General features: G+C 31.9%; 1 protein-coding gene across 1 annotated transcript; it reads right to left on the bottom strand.

Moving 5' to 3' along the window:
- Positions 1-2,280: 2,280 nt before the first annotated feature.
- Positions 2,281-3,312, bottom strand: LOC127122036 (uncharacterized). The gene has a single exon (XM_051052449.1). The coding sequence runs from the start codon at positions 3,310-3,312 to the stop codon at positions 2,281-2,283; it is 1,032 nt and encodes a 343-aa protein (XP_050908406.1).
- Between the last annotated feature and the right edge of the window lie 14,061 nt (positions 3,313-17,373).

A 17,373-nucleotide genomic window follows, 5' to 3' on the forward strand; every position in this document is an offset into this window, starting at 1 on the left:
CCACCCCTAAAATCACACCTCTATGCCAAAGTTCTTTTCTCGTCGGTAAGGCTCCCAAGATCCATCTCCACCCAAACAACTTGACTTTCCACGGAATAGTAGCTTTCCATAATCTTTTAAGTTCACAAAATCTAAAATCACTACCATTAGAAATAGCCAAATTCAATGTATACAAGCGTTTAAATGCATTCCTAACCGAAAAGCCCCCCACATCTCTCCACCAAATTAATTTATCAACCCCATTCGTACACGGTTTCACATCCTTAAGAATCTCTATTAACTCCTTCCAATCCTCCAATAATTCACCTACTAATAAGGTTGAATCAACACCCACCTTCCAACTCCACCCCCCATTCTCCCATAAACCACAATTAATCACAAGAGCATTAGGAAAAGAGCAAACCTCAAATAAACGAGGAAAAAGAAGCTTAAGAGAACTATTTCCCAACCAACAATGCTTCCAAAAAAGAATAGAATTGCCTCTCCCCAATTTACAAGAAATTGAATCACCAAACCAATCATGCCCACGAAGGGAGTTCCACAAACCAACCGAATATCTCTCCACCAAAGGGAATAATTAGAAAGAGTCGACTTCGATACCACATCACCAAGAGATTGCAAACCACTACCATATCTAAATTGGAGTAATTTAAACCAAATAGCATGCTTATCATTAAGAAAACGCCAACCCCATTTACTCATCAAAGCCAAATTAAACCACTCCACATTCTTAACACCTAAGCCACCTTCCTCCGTTCTAAGACAAATTTTATCCCAACTAACCCAACACATTTTTCTACTTCCACCACCATCCCCCCATAAAAAATTCCTTTGGATTTTGATAATTTCCTCCAAAACACACTTAGGAGCCTTAAAGAAAGAAAGTAAAAAGATAGGCACATTGTTTAACACCGAATTGAGTAAAGTAACCTTACCTCCAAGAGAAAGATGTTTCCCTCGCCAACCACTCAATCTCTTCTTCAACTTTGCCATCATCATAGACCAAAAATTCTGCGTCTATGATTACCTCCAATTGGAATACCGAGAAAAGTAAAAGGTATCTTTTCCAATTTACAAGCTAGAAAAGAAGACGCCGATTCCAAAATAAAATCCTCCACATGCACACCATACAGCTTGCTTTTCTTCAAATTAATACACAACCCCGACACCAATTCAAAGCCCCTCAATAAGGTCTTAATACACCATAAGTTTTCCTTAGATCCATCACACACTAAAACCGTATCATCTGCAAATTGGAGCATCTCAAAATGAATATCCTCCGAAACCGCAAAACCATTGAATAATCCCAACATAACCGCTTTCCTCATCATACCCGCAAGACCTTCTCCCACCAAAAGAAAAAGAAAAGGAGAGAGAGGATCTCCTTGACGCAACCCTCTAGAAGTTTTGAATTCCAAAGTTGGGCTCCCATTAACTAAAATTGATACCGAGCTAGAAAAAACCGTCCCTTCCATCCACTTCATCCATAACTCACCAAAACCCATTTTTCTAAGCATAAATTTAAGAAAACCCCATGAAACACAATCATAGGCTTTCTCAAAATCAACCTTCAACACCATACATTTCCTACGCTTCCTTTTTGCAAAGTCTAATATCTCATTAAGCACCACCACCCCATCAAATAATTGTCTCCCTTCAATGAAAGCCGTTTGAAAAGGCGACACAAGTTTACCAATCACCAATCTCAATCTCGCCGCAAGAATTTTTGAAATTAACCGATATAAGCAACCCACTAAACAAATAGGACGATACTCATCAATGCTTATCGGGCAATCAACTTTAGGAATAAGAGCAAGAAAAGAAGCCGTCGCGGATCGGGGAAGAACACCACGCACATAGAACTCTTGAACGAAATTCACCACGTCATCCTTCACAAAATTCCAACATTTTTTCAAAAAACCAAGCGGAAAACCGTCCGGTCCCGGACTCTTATCGCAATCACTTAACCACACAATCTCTTTAATTTCATCCACTTGAAATGGAGCTTCCAACAAATCTCTATCTTCCACACTAAGAACATTAAAATTAAGCCCATCCAAGGTCGGCCTATTCTCCATCGGTTCCGTAAAGCGGCTTTTAAAATGATTAAATATCTCACTTTTAATATCCTCCACACCTTCCAATCGCCCTCTTGGAGTAATCAAAGAAGCAATATTATTCCTCCTAAATCTCCCTTTCATAACGGAGTGAAAAATTTGGAATTAGTATCCCCAAGCCGAATCCAATTACACCTAGCTTTTTGCCGCAAAAAGTTATCTCTTAAAACATAGTATCCCACACCTCTTTCGAAGCCACCTCTCTATTTCTCCTCACCGAATCAACCAAACCATCCTCCGCTAAATCCGCCACCATTAAATCCAACGAATTAAGCTCACCCACCGCTTTATCCACATTCAAATCAAGCATCCCGAAGACTTCTTTATTCCAACTCTTCAATTTTATTTTCACCGCCAACAATTTTTCTTTCAAAATATAGCTCGCCTTCCCTCCCCTAAAAGTATTCTTCCAAACATTCCTCACCAAAGGAGTGAACTCATCATGCTCACACCACCCTTTAAAAAACTTAAAAGGTTTTGGACCCCAATCCACAATCTTGCAATTTAACCAAATAGGACAATGGTCTGAAATAGACTTATCCCCCACCACAATCCCTCCCACACCCCACAGGTCAAATAATTTCTCAGAAATGAGGAATCTATCCAACCTACTACAAGCACTCCCATCCAAATTAAACCAGGTAAACTTCTTGTTAATCAACGGAACATCCACAAGATCCATCGAGCGAATAAAATCCTCAAAGTCCTCCGCCTCTTTTAGATTAAAATTATTCGAAATACCCTTCCTCTCCACTTTAACCCGAACAGTATTAAAATCACCACCAACACACCACAACCCATCTGGAAATTTTGCTTTAAACTCTACAAGCCTCCCCCAAAAAGCCTTCTTCTTCTCAATAAAACAAGAGGAATACACATTCACCAAGAAAAGATTGAAACCGGACCACAACACATGGATACCAAGAAATCCTTCCCCAACAAAACTAGAAACAAGGATAAAAGACTTTTTCTTCCACAAAGTTAAAATACCTCCCGATCTACCCACTGCCCATTTAGAACTCCAATCCGCTAAAGAATCACTCCAAACAGAGTCCACCGGAAAATTATCAATTGCATGAATCTTGGTTTCTTGAATAAAACACACATCTGCCTTTGAATCTCCAACTACTTTTCTCAAAGAATGCAATTTAGCATTGCATCCACACCCACGGATATTATACGACGCAATAATCATTTTAAATTATTTGATTTTGCATCCACCAAAGAAACCACACATTTATCAGCTAACTCCCTCATTTTAATGGCACTAATTTGTAGGTTGTCCGACCCTCCTCCCGTCAACCCCAAACATTTTGCTCTATTCCAAATCATACGCGCCACTCCACTATTAACCTCATCCTCATCTACCTGTTTCACACTATCACTTCCCTCTACAGAATCATAAGAAGAAAGGAACTGACCATCCCCCTCAATATTACCGCGAGCAGAAATAATTCTATTCAATTTAAAATTAGATAAAGGGAACTCAGAAATAGTCTCTGACCTGTCACTATTGCTGCCTCTGTTTCAACTTCGCAGCCCAGAAAATTCAATATCAAACCTCCTATCCTTCGAATTCCCCAATCTCTGCCCACCAACCAAAAATTTCAAACCCATAACCGTCCCGGACAAAGTCGCCTCACTGTCCAGCGCATAACCTCCAGACCGTGCCGGATCCGCACACTGAACTGTTTTCTCAAAGCTCCCCGAAGCCAACCTCCCACCTGCACCCACATCAACCGAAAACGCAACAGACTCTCCCTTCTCCAATTCTGCCGTAGCACCCACCGAACCTTCAGCTCCAACCAATAGCCTTTTTCTTCCTTGAGACACCCGCACACAGGAGCCAGCAGTCTCCGAAGACGACGAAACAAATTGCTCAGTTTCTAAAACTATCGCTTCCGAATTCTCCTTCCAACAGTTTCCACTCCTACAACAATTCGCCTTCCCCTTATCCAACGTCATCCCACCAACCTGTGAAACCAGTTGCACAGAATTCACAGCAGAATGCAAAACAGACTCTGTACGTACACCATGACAATCACTCCAGTTTGCAGCCGCATCCAAAGGATACCCTCCATCCTGTGGTACAGTCCGTAACTGCCCTCGAGATACACCAGGAAACGCAACAGACTCTGCTTGAACTGCAGCAGGTCTGTGTCCAAGAGGTTGTTCAAAATTTTCCCGCAGGATCAAATCGTCTTCCTCAAACACATGATGAGTCTCCACCCCCACATCACCTAATTCATCATCCGACGACAACGCCTCATTCGAAGAATTGATTGCACAATTATCAGCAGCTTCACTAAAAACCCTTCCCACCTCTTCCACCACAGAAATGTCAAAAAGCAGTCCATTAATCTTTACTTGGAACAGATCATTAACCCACCTTCTTCTTTTAGTTCGAACCAGTAATCTCGCCGAATCCAACACCTTCCGCGAAGCTGTATTGCAATCAGACCGAACAAACGAACCAAACAAGCCCGCAAAAACACCAAAGAAATCATCCGTCCAAACATGACACGGAATACCTAAACAGCGAACCCACATCAGACGTTCTTCATCCACATGCCCAGGTTTCCATCTATCAATTGATGTAAACCATTTGCTCCACCAAATATGCCCTTCAGCAACAAAGGCCTCTACCGCCCCCTCCTCCACATCTTCGAAAATGCACAGATTAGGCCCTAAGGGCTTGACGGAAAAATCAAAATAACCTTCAGCCTGAATAATTTCCTGCATCGAAAAAGCCAAACCCGACGTTCGTACCACTCCAACATACGCCTTCAGAATATTCGGATTATCCCTAGCCAAATCAGAATTGAATTCCAGAGCAACCGCCGCCTCACTAGCAGAATCCTCCCTAGTGCCAGAATGCGAGACTCCCTTAGCAGCATCAAGCAGCTTCACAGCATCGAGTTTCTTCACCATCTTATTAACATCAGCCGCCTCAGACCAGCCTGCCTGTCCATCCTCCTTCACCTTACCAGGACTTCCTAACAGCACCTTAGTACCCACATCACAATGCCTCACCACCTCAGCCATTATCACTCCCTTGTTCCCACCTGTCACCACTTTGGCGAAAGAATCAACAAATCGCGAAGAAGAACCCTTCCGCTCTTCACCTTCCCCCACACGCGACTTTTCCTCCCAACCAAACCTTCTACCTCGAAACTGATTACGGTTGGGCGCAGTTAACTTCGAGTTCCTGGAAAACCTAGGTAAATTGACCTGCAATTTGACATTCTCAACAAAGATGTTATCCAATTTGCACGCCAGCCTTGATGAGTCAACAACATTAAAGAACCTCACGAAACCATAACGTTTCCCTCGAACATCTTTCTTCATTGGGATAACCACTTCGTCGACCTCGCCGAACCTGGAGAAGACTTCATGAAGATCCTTAGCATTGAATGAATCAGGAATTGAAGAAAAGAAGAAAGAAGTGATTTCTCCCCTCCTCCCAAAACCCTTCTTCACAATATCCCAGCGTTTGGATTTGAAACCTCCCTTACCACGAATGACCGGAATCCACTCTCCCTCTTTCCCAATTTCCTCAGGAGCATCACCGGGATTAGAAATCCCCAAATTTTTCTTGCCCAACCCTAATTTTGGTGTTTCTCTCTCCTCCCGCTCTCTCTCCATTTTCTCCATTTAATTTGATGATTCTCTATTTTACTTATTTGTAAGTACATTTTATTTTAAATTATTTTGTTTTAAAATACAGTGAAGAATGAATTTCATTTTGTTTTATATTTTGTGAACATTAAGAGAGATTTGATATTTGATTAATATATTCAATATTAGAAGTTAAAGTTTTAATAATGAAAGACTAAATTCGTTGTTATATTTATAATATAAAAAATATAAACACTCAAATATCCTTGAATTTAATTGGATCCTGATACCTTCAAATAATATGATTCAATGTCATCTCACTTTATTATTTTATTTTAAAATGAATTAAAATTTTATCATAATTTATATTAAAAATATCAATATTCACCTTAGATTTATGAATATCAAAAAATTTATCCGTAAAAAAGTAAAATTATTCTTAATAATTAAGATTAGAAATTAATTTTTAATAAGATAATAAACTATTAAAAATAAGTCAACAAAAAGAAAAAACTTAATATAAAAATATAAAGTCACTTAATAGATAGAAAAAAAAAGTCATTAAATAGACAAAACACAAAAGTTAATATAAAATATAAAAATATTTTCGTGTCATTAAATATTAAAATTTTCAATTTAAATATTTTGATGATTCTCTATTTTACTTATTTATAAGTACATTTTGTTTTAAAATACTATTCTTTATAAGATATTTATTTCATTTTGTTCATAAATAAATTTTACTAATAATGAAGGTTATTTTATATTAATTCTTTAAACTTCTATAAAATTTTACCCTATAATTCAACAATCGTCCGTCCACCTTACCATATATTTTAGTTGACCATGATGCCTTTATATAAATAGTTAAAAAAATATAAAAAAATGTTTGTTTCTCTCATTTTTTATATTAAACAATCTGGTTCATTTTTTTTTATATAATCAGTTGACATAGTTTGGAAATATTTTTATACCAAAAATCTAAAAGTTATCTAATCACAAATATTTTTAAGCATTAGCAAAGTTATCTGATCCACTTAAATATTTTTGTACTGTCCCAGGTTTTGAACATTTCTCACTATTAGATATGTTGATGTTAAGTCATCTAAGTCACATTTATCACTATCAAATGTTTTAAGATTGTGTCATAGGGTCCATATTTTTCTTCACTTAATATCTTGATGTTAAATAATCCAACCCACATTTTTCTATACCAGACTTTTTAATATTGAGTCATTCGATCCATATGCTTTTTCATTGGATGTTTTGATGTTGAGTTATATGGTCTACTTTTTCCCTCACCGCATGTCTTAATGTTGAGTAAACCGGCCTGCAATATTTTTCCAAAATTTGTTTAGATTTATGTAATTAGTAAACAATGGTGCATAGAAGAGGACACAACAATAAGATCATTGAGTGTTGATGTATCGTAAGAGAAGACTTACAAGGTCAATATGAAATGGATGCACAATAAGATGAACAAGATTCACCTGAGTAGCAATATTAATTTTCAGTAGGTTTTACGATACATCTCTTATAGTATAATATGAGTATCATGTTGTTTGTTGATTATGACATGGAGAGTTAAATATTTATATATATTTTTTAAATAAAATAATCTTTAATTTTAATTATTACTTATATTTTATATTTTTTTAATAAAATAATCTTTAATTTTATTTATTACTTATATTTTATTCATACTTTAAATTGTTTTTAGGTGTGAGGTAAAAAGAAGGAGTCAAAGGTTCCAACAAATTAGAGTAAATTGCTAGAATAGTTTCTAATGTATCTCCTACATGTCATTCATGGTTAGTTGGATGACTATTGTCTTTTTTCACTCTAAATAATCATGTTGAAGAGGGTTGATTCCAGCATTATATCATCATTTATGGATAGGTGGCATCCGGAGACATGGTCATTTCATACCCCATTAGGTGAAATAAAAATTATTCTGGACGATGTTTCATATATAAATTTTTACTAGTGTTGACTTTTAAAACCCTCGTCGAGTTTCAATAAAGAAGTTACTGCTCTTGTTATTGAGTTATTTAATATGACTTTAGAGGAATAAACTCCAACAATATAAGTATCAATTTCAACACCCATCCTCACGTCTAGCGTGAGCCTTCGTTAAATACATATGTTGTAGTCTTTAACCCGACTCTAATACCATGTTAAATATGTTTGGATCTCAATCCTAAAATCTAATTCAAAAGATGAGATTGAATTAACTAAGTTATTTGGTGATAGTCATTAATATCGAACAACATTGATGCAAATTATCTGAGAAACAAAGATACGTACCTAAGTACTTGATAATAAATTATCTGATAAACATCAATGCATATCAAATAACTTGATTGATTGAATGTAATTTGGTGAAGAGAAATTAAGTAATAAATTTTAAAAAGTAAAATAATTCGATAATATTATGTAAGCGTGCATATTCACATATTTTGAAAAAGTTAAACTGAAGAGTACAATTTTAAATGGTGAATAATCTGACATGAAAAAGGATAAAGTATTAATTTTTCAATATTGTCGTGCAAGAAGGCATTTTTAACATCCAATTGATGAAGCAACACTGAGTATTGTGCAAATAGTAGTCGATTTGACTACAGGGATGAAGGTTTTACCATAATCAATGTTTGTTTGTTGGTTCACTCCATTACCTACAAGGCGATCTTTTTATCGCTAAAATGATCTATTTGAATTCTTTTTATGCATGAAAATACATAAAATTCGAATGATCAATGTGATACTCGAATGGCTCACATAAAACACACACGAAACCCTAATGATCATACACTACTGCACTACTTCGATACCTTCCTAGGTTAAGAACGCTTCTATATATAGCAGTGATACGCATGGGCTTCGGTCTTTGATATGAAGCATATCCAGGATCTCTTCACAATCTTCTGAAGATATGATTCTCACTAAATCAAATGTTTCCTAATATGTCTTGACATTGTTCCTTCGTGTGCAATTCAAGATACGATATTCTCCGATCACAAGGAAACGTATAATAGAACACAAAACCTAAATCTTCAGAGAATCTGAAGGAAGCACAATTAAAGATACTAAATCTCACAACTAACGCAAGTTGGATTATGCAGAATGTTGAAGTAACATGTCAGAACATCTTGCAAATACCTATTTTTCCCAAAAGTAGCCAATCACCAAAAGACAAACCTAACACTCCTCATCCTCTCAATCTTTGGACATACATCTTCACTCCTTTCATCAAATAACCGAGCTATCATAACACACCAACATTCTTTTTTCCCGACCCAACCTTCAACCATCCTAGAGTCGTTTGACCTAACACACTTTCAAAGAATTTACAAGCCACTCACTATAGTATAAGTTCTCCCAAAGCATCTATCTAGTGAATTATGTTCTGATCAATCTAATCAAAGACCCCTGCTAGTTTCACCCCTGCAAAATTACTTTGTTGGGCCTCTTTCCTCTGAATCCCAACCCTCTAGTTCTTTAGAACAACTGACTTAGAATTAACATGTTGTTGAGTTTAAATATGTCATATCCGATGAACCTCAATATGCAATTGAACCTGAACCTCAGCCTAAACCTCACTTTTTACCTCCAGTCAGAGAGAGACTGCTACTATGGCAGAAGTTGACACAAAATGGTTTTTTGGGACAAGATATATCCCTCTCACTCACCTTCACCTATTTCTAATCCTATCTAAAACACTCCAATCCAAATCCTTTCTCAAATAAAAGATTTTATAAATGGATTTTACTTTAAGGTCAGAAAGCTTGTTCTTAATAGGCATACCATCACAGATTATGTCGCCTATGATGCAAGATAGGATGCTTTTAGATCCTTTGTTGACTCTGTCATACAAAGCATGAGAAGTTTCTCATCAGAAGTTGTTGCTTCATCTAGTTAGAGGTAGATTCATCTTGAGGCAATATTAACTTCTATTTATAATTCTCAAGTTTAGATGGGCAATCAGATTCAAGATATGAGCTCTCAGATTTCTATTCTTACAAGTCATCAAGAATCAGTGGATGCTCAACTCAGCTTTGTGATTTCTAAGTAAGATGAAATAGGCTCTGGTCTAAATTATATCCTAGAGCTTATGAAGAAACCATAGGCTTATGTTTTCGAACATGATTTTTTTTGCATTCTCTAAACTTATTTCTTTTAAAATAATTTTGTTTTTATTTGAATTTATCTGTTGTGATTTCTATTTTGATATATGAGCTATATTTATTGGGATTTATCATGTCCTCTGGTAAAATTAAAAACATTTACTATTTCCCATAATTTTTCTTTACTATGTGCTCAATTGGCTGAATTATTTCTGAAACATCTCTATCGATGGATCATTTCAAAGAAATAAAGAGAATTTAACAAAAAGTATCATTGCAAAAAGGAGAAAGTGGTTAAAAGTTCATTAAAATGGAATGAGAATGCAATATGGTGTTCTACAACATATTATCAAAATCATCTGTCATACCTCGAGCCACAAAGGAGGTTTCCCAATCGACATCTGACTCTTTATCTTCATCAGAGTTAAAGTAGATGATTTTATTGGAAATCTTCTTCTTCTTTAACTTCTTCTTCACGAGCTTCCTTTTCTTTGAAGTATTTTTGGGCTTGAGTGCCTCGGTAAAGGTGGTTGACCCAGAAGGTTGGATTTCTTCACTTATTTGAGGTTAATGCTTAGTGGTTGTATTGGTTTCCTTACCCTCGGTCATCTCTAAAGAGACTTGGTCTCTGGTATCTTCAGAAGGAGTGCTCATTTTTTTAAACAAGAGAAAGAGTTGGATGTAAATACGGGATTTTGACCTATGAACACATGCTTTTATAGAAGATCTTGTGCATCTCATACACTTATTATGGAGGTTTAATCACTTAAATCTTTAATGCGTGATGCTTGAGGTTTTCTAGATCTTTATTGCAATCATTACTTCTGTTGTTTCCAATTCCTATAAGATGAAAGGAATATGTCTAACCATCTCGAGAAATACATAAATAATTTCCACCATTCTTGCCAATTATCTATCCCTTAAAAAATGTATTTTTTTGGGGAACTTGCATCAAACTGTTTTTACTCATTTTTATCAGAATTTAATTTTCCCGCACATTTTTATTAGTATATTTTCTCTCTCTCTCTGCTCATCTATTTTAATTTCTTTGCTTCTGATGACTCAGATGTTTGTATCTTTACTTCTGATGACAATTCAACTTCTGAACCGTACTCTATCTCCAAAGCAGACCAATCTTGTCTACATCAGATTATTGAAAAAGTCAACTAGAGTTTCTTAGTGCAAGGCTCAAGGAAAGTTGATGTGACCTCTTAAGTCTTCCCCAATGTCTTGGTAGATACCAAGTATGAGAAAGATGTAGTGGATAAAGTTATTTCACATATGATAAAGGATTAACTTCCAATGTATCTCTTGTAACTACGTCTCGACAAAAATCTCTTTTGTAAGTTTCCTTCCAACGTCTCTCTTGTAACTACGTTTCAACAAAGAACTCTTATGTAAGTTGCCTTCCAACGTCTCTTTTACCCGCTTCTAAGAGTTGAAGATTTGAAGGAAGACAACTAACCAACAAACTATCGAACAAGAACAACTTGAGCACAATTTTGACCTAAAGTTTTTATTCGTTTACTGCACAAGTTCTTGAGATTTTTTATCTTTGTATATCTTAGAAATCTTAAGTGCTTAAGAATCTTTATGTGTGTTTTCTCACTTCTATAATCCTTATTTAACATCAAGTATAATCGGTAACTGTTCTCCTAAACTATTTTTTTAGAGTATAGGAAGTCTCTTGTTAGTTTGCTTGAGTTGTGGAATTCTCTCTCCTATGTTCTTGAGCAAAAGAAGTCTCCTGCTTTTGTGCTTGTGCAGAAGTCTCCTTGAACAGTTGAAGTCTCTTGCTAGTTTGCTTGAGAAAAGTGTAATCAGTTTGATTATACTGAAAATCTCTTGTTTAGCAAGGGGACTAGACTACTCTCAATTTAGGAGAGGAATTAGGATAATTCTGTGTGTTGCTTTATTTCTTGCTTCTAATTATTATTCATTTCACTGCTAACAACTCTGAGATCAGATTCTAAATTTGTTCAAATTCTGAAATTGCTTTATCATAAGTGAAAAAGAATCCAAATACACAATTCAACCTCCCATTCTTGCACATTTTTCTCACCTTCAAACTTTTCGATTTGATTTGATTTAAGAATTTTGATTTAATTACTTTTGTAACATTAAAGTTGCTTGTATGTATACAATCTTCAATCATTACATATAAAAGTAGTTTCTACGTATACAATCTTCAACAATTATATATAACTTTAATCTAAATTTTTATTTGATTAAATTTATATATTAAATAAAATAATAAAAAATTAGATTGGTGAGTACATTTTACTTTTATTTAAGTAACATTAAAAATTAAAAATAATTACATGATTAAAATATTAATATTTTATGAATACAAAATTGAAATTAAAACAATTGCAGGAATAGATGAGCATGTGAGAATTTATATTATTTTATTTTATAAATAAATTTTAAACTAAATTTTAAGAGAGACAATTATATATATTTTTTTGGTTTCAAAAACGAAAAATATAAACATGTTTGAAAAACTTAAAGAAGTATTTTTTTTTTCAATAAATTTTTATTTTTAATATAAACATAGCCACCATAGGAGTTTTAATCTAATTACTTTTTAAGAATTATAATAGCCCGCACCAATATAACTATTGACCACTATAAATAATTTTGGAGAATATTAATTTGATATATGAATTTAAATTTTAAATACTATATATAATATTACTTTTTGTTATATTGATTTTCTTTGATATCAAATCAATATCATAAAAAGTTAAAGTATTCATAATAAAAGATGCATCACTTTTATGTGTTTGTTATATAAAAAGATATAAAAAATATTATTAATAAATTACATTACAAATAATCATATAATAAAATAATAAACTTTAAATTTAGCCAACAAATAATAAAATACTTAACTTAAAATAAAAATATAAAGTTAGTCAATTGAAAGGAAAAAAAATAATATATTTTAAATTTAATGAATAATACTCATACATTAAATATATTATTTATTCAATGAATTTGAAAATTTTAATTTTTTTTTATAAATAGGATAAGAGAGAAAGATAAAGTTAGTCAATAGAAAAAATATAAACATATAGAATGGATAAACACAAAAATTAATATAAAATATAAAAAGATTTTAATATCATTAAATTTATTTTCCATATACATATTTTAACGATTCTTTCTTTTTCTTTTTGCCTATAAATAAGTACATTTTGTTTTAAGATAGGACTCACTATAATATATATTATCTTTTTTTTCTTTAAAAAAAAGCTGAGGAATGATGAAAAGTATGTTGAATATGCTATTCAAACTTGTGTTGTTACTCGTCGCTGTTACGAGCGTTTTTGCTGGAAAAATACAAGCTGGTAAAATATGTGACCCTATTGCGTGTCCCAGATATCCGTGTTGCAAAGACTCTCCTCCATCTGGTTAATTATACAAAAGCGTGTAAAATTTTATAGATCTTCTATTGTTTCAACACCAATCATGCTTTAAATAAAAGTGCATCTCATATATAAAAACTTTATGAATAAGATGTATCTCATATCACAACATTAGTTTTAATTGCAATATTGAATTTCCGCTACTACATTTGGATGTCCATTTCCACCCCTACAATCATAATCGAATGCCCTTCCGCACCACAACAATTGAAATTGCTACTAATTCAATTAATTAATCAAACAAATATATATTTATTGTTAAAATTTTATTTTTTACAAATTATAAATAAGTTATTTTTAAATATATAGAATTAATAATAATAATAATAATAATAATAATAATAATAATAATAATAATAATAATAATAATAATAATAATAATAATAATAATAATAATAATAATAATAATAAATGTTAAATTGTTAGATAACGCTTTAAAACAATGTGATTAAATGACAATGAAGATTGAATTTTGTTTTATTTTATATTATGTGAACATTAAGAGATATTTGATATTTGATTTATATATTCAATATTAAAAGTCAAAGTTTTAATAATAAAAGACTGATTTCTTTCTTATATTTATAATATAAAAAATTGTGAACAATCCCATATTTTTGAATGTAGTTAGATACTGATACTCTCAACCAATCAAATAATATGACTCATTGTCATGTCACTTTCTCATTTTATTTTATTTTAAAATAAATTAAACTTTTAACATAATTGACACTAAAGGTACTCATACCCAATTTAGATTCATGGGTATCAAAAAAACTTACCTATAAAAAGAGTCAAAGTATTCTTAATAAATAACATTAGAAATCATTGTTTAATGAAATAATAAATTATTAAAAATCAGTAAAAAAAACATAATATTCCTTTGGTCTTATTTTATAAAAAAAATTGACTTTTCAAATTCATTGAACAATTAATGTATTTAGTCTATCATATAGTCCAGATTTTAAAAAGTAAATTTTCTCATAAATAGAAACGGAGGTAGTATAAAAATATAAAATCAGTCCATATATTTAAAAAAAAAATTAAGTCATTAAATAGACAGAACACAAACATTAATATAAAATTTAAAATATTTTCGTGTCATTAAAATTTAAAATTTCCAATTTACATATTTTGATGATTCTCTATTTTACTTATTTATAAATACATTTTGTTTTAAAATACAGTGAAGAATGAATTTCATTTTATTTTATATTATGTGAGCATTAAGAGAGATTTGATATTTGATTAATATATTCAATATTAAAAGTTAAAGTGTTAATAATAAAAGACTAAATTCTTTCTTATATTTATAATATAAAAAATGTGAATACTTGGATATTCTTGAATTTAATTGGGTAGTGATATCTTTAACAAATCAAATAATATGATTCAATGCCACGTCACTTTATTATTTTGTTTTAAAATAAATAAAATTTTATCATAATTTATACTAAAAGTATCAATATTCCCCTTAGATTCATGAATATCAAAGAATTTATGTGTAAAAAAGCCAAATTATTCATAATAACTAACCTTAGAAAAATTATTGTTTAATAAGATAATAAATTATTAAAAATAATTCAACAAAAAGAAAAAAAAACTTAATATAAAAATATAATGTCAGTTAATAGATAGAAAAAAAAGTCATTAAATAGACCGAACACAAAAATTAATCTAAAATATAAAAATATTTTCGTGTTATTAAATATTAAAATTTTCAATTTAAATATTTTGATGATTCTCTATTTTTCTTATTTAGAAGTACATTTTGTTTTAAAATACTATTCTTTATAAGATATTTATTTCATTTTGTTCATAAATAAATTTTACTAATGAAGGTTATTTTATATTGATTCTTTAAACTTCTATAAAATTGTACCCTATATAATTCAACAATTATCCTTCCACCCTACCATATATTTTAGTTGACCATGATGCCTTTATATAAATAGTTACATTTTTTTAAAAAAATGATTGTTTCTCTCATTTTTTAATAAACAATCTGGTTCATTTTTTTATTTATAATGAGTTGACATAGTTTGAAAATATTTTTATACCAAAAATCTAGAAGTTATCTAGTCATAGACATTCTTGAACATTAGCAAAGTTATATGGTCCGCTTAAATATTTTTGTACCATCACATGTTTTAATGTTAAGCTATCAAATTCACAATTCTCACTGTTAGATGTCTTGATGTTAAGTTACTCAAGCCACATTTATCACTACCGAATGTCTTGAAGATTGTGTCATACTGTCCATATTTTCCTTCACCTAATATCTTGATTTTAAATCATCCAACCCACATACTGTCCACATGCTTCTTTGTTGGATGTTTTGATGTTAGTCAAATGGTCTACTTTTTTCCTCACCGCATGTCTTAATGTTAGTCATCCGGCATGCAATATATTTCCAAAATTTGTCTAGTTTTTGTAATTTGTAAACAATGATGCATAGAAGATGACACGTTAATAAGATCATTAAACATTGACGTATCGTAAGAGAAGACTTACGAGTTCAACATGAAAAATAAGATCATTGAGCATTGACGTATCGTAAGAGAAGATTTACGAGCTCAACATGAAAAATAAGATCATTGAGCATTGACATATCGTAAGAGAAGACTTACGAGCTCAACATGAAATGGATGCACAACAAGATGAGCAAGGTTCACTTGAGTAGTAATATTAATTTTTCGTAGAGTCTTACGATACATCTCTTATACTATAGTATGAACATCATGCTTGTTTATTATGACATGGAGAGTTAAATGTTTATATATATTTTTCAATAAAATAGTCTTTTATTTTAATTATTATTTATATTTTATTCATACTTTAAATTGTTTTTAGGAGTGAGGTAAAAAGAAGGAGTTAAAGGTTCCAACACATGAGAGTAAACTGTTAGAATAGTTTCTACTGTATCTCCTACTTGTGATTCCTGGTTGGCTGGATGACTATTGTCTTTCTTCACTCTAAATAGTCAGTTTGAAGAGGGTTGAGGTTGATCTCAGCATTATATCATCATTTATGGATAGGTGGCATCCGGAGACATGGTCATTTCATACCCCATTAGGTGAAATAAAAATTATTCTAGATGATGTGTCATATATATATTTTACATTTTTATTAGCGTTGACTTTTTAAGACCCTCGTCGAGAACAAAGAAGAAGATAATGCTCTTGTTATTGAGTTATTTAATATGACTATAGAGGAATAAACTCCAACAATATAACTATCAATTTCAACACTCATTCTCACTTCTAGCGTGAACCTTGGTTAAATACATACATTGGAGTCTTTAACCCGACTCTAATAGCATGTTAAATATGTTTAGATCTCAATCCCAAAATCTAATTCAAAATATGAGATTGAATTAATTAAGTTATTTGGTGATAGCTATTAATATCGAACAACATTGATGCAAGTTATAAACAACGATACGTACCTAAGTACATAATAATGAATTATCTGATAAACAGCAATACATATCAAATAACTTGATTGATTGAACGTAATTTGATGAAGAAATTACGAAATAAATTTTAAAAAGTAAAACAATTTGATAAAATTATGTAAGCGTGCATATTCACATATTTTGAAAAAGTTAAACTGAAGAGTAAAATTTTGAATGGTGAATAATCTGACATGAAAAATGATAAAGTATTAATTTTTCAAAAATTGTTAAGGTGGAACGGTAAGTGGAGGGATATAGGATAAAGTTTCCAAATTTATTGTTATTTGTTGCTATTACAAGCTGGTGGTGCATGATTCGAGTCACTTTCTTGTCTAAGTTGGCGTGTTGGAGCCCCTCCATCTAGTTACCAGTTGTGAAACTTTAAGTATGGTTCCTCAACAGCAGAAGTGTGGGCAACCATTTTTGTTGCTAAATAATAACCAATGGATTAACAGACAAGATTTAGGTAATAATTAATGCAAGAAAGCGAAATTCAACCCTCAATTTATTCTAAGTTCAATTTTTTATTGCATTAATTTTTTACTAGATTACTTGAGGCACATTCATATTTATTTTATATAATTGTTTGTTATATTTTTTCTCATCTTTTTATTATTTATCTTGTA

Source organism: Lathyrus oleraceus, chromosome 2 (assembly GCF_024323335.1).
Source record: "Lathyrus oleraceus cultivar Zhongwan6 chromosome 2, CAAS_Psat_ZW6_1.0, whole genome shotgun sequence".
Taxonomy (NCBI): domain Eukaryota; kingdom Viridiplantae; phylum Streptophyta; class Magnoliopsida; order Fabales; family Fabaceae; genus Lathyrus; species Lathyrus oleraceus.

What these genes read in the sequence shown, in the direction of transcription:
- LOC127122036 (XM_051052449.1), bottom strand. Translation starts at nt 3,312, where the DNA reads ATGATTATTGCGTCGTATAATATCCGTGGGTGTGGATGCAATGCTAAA.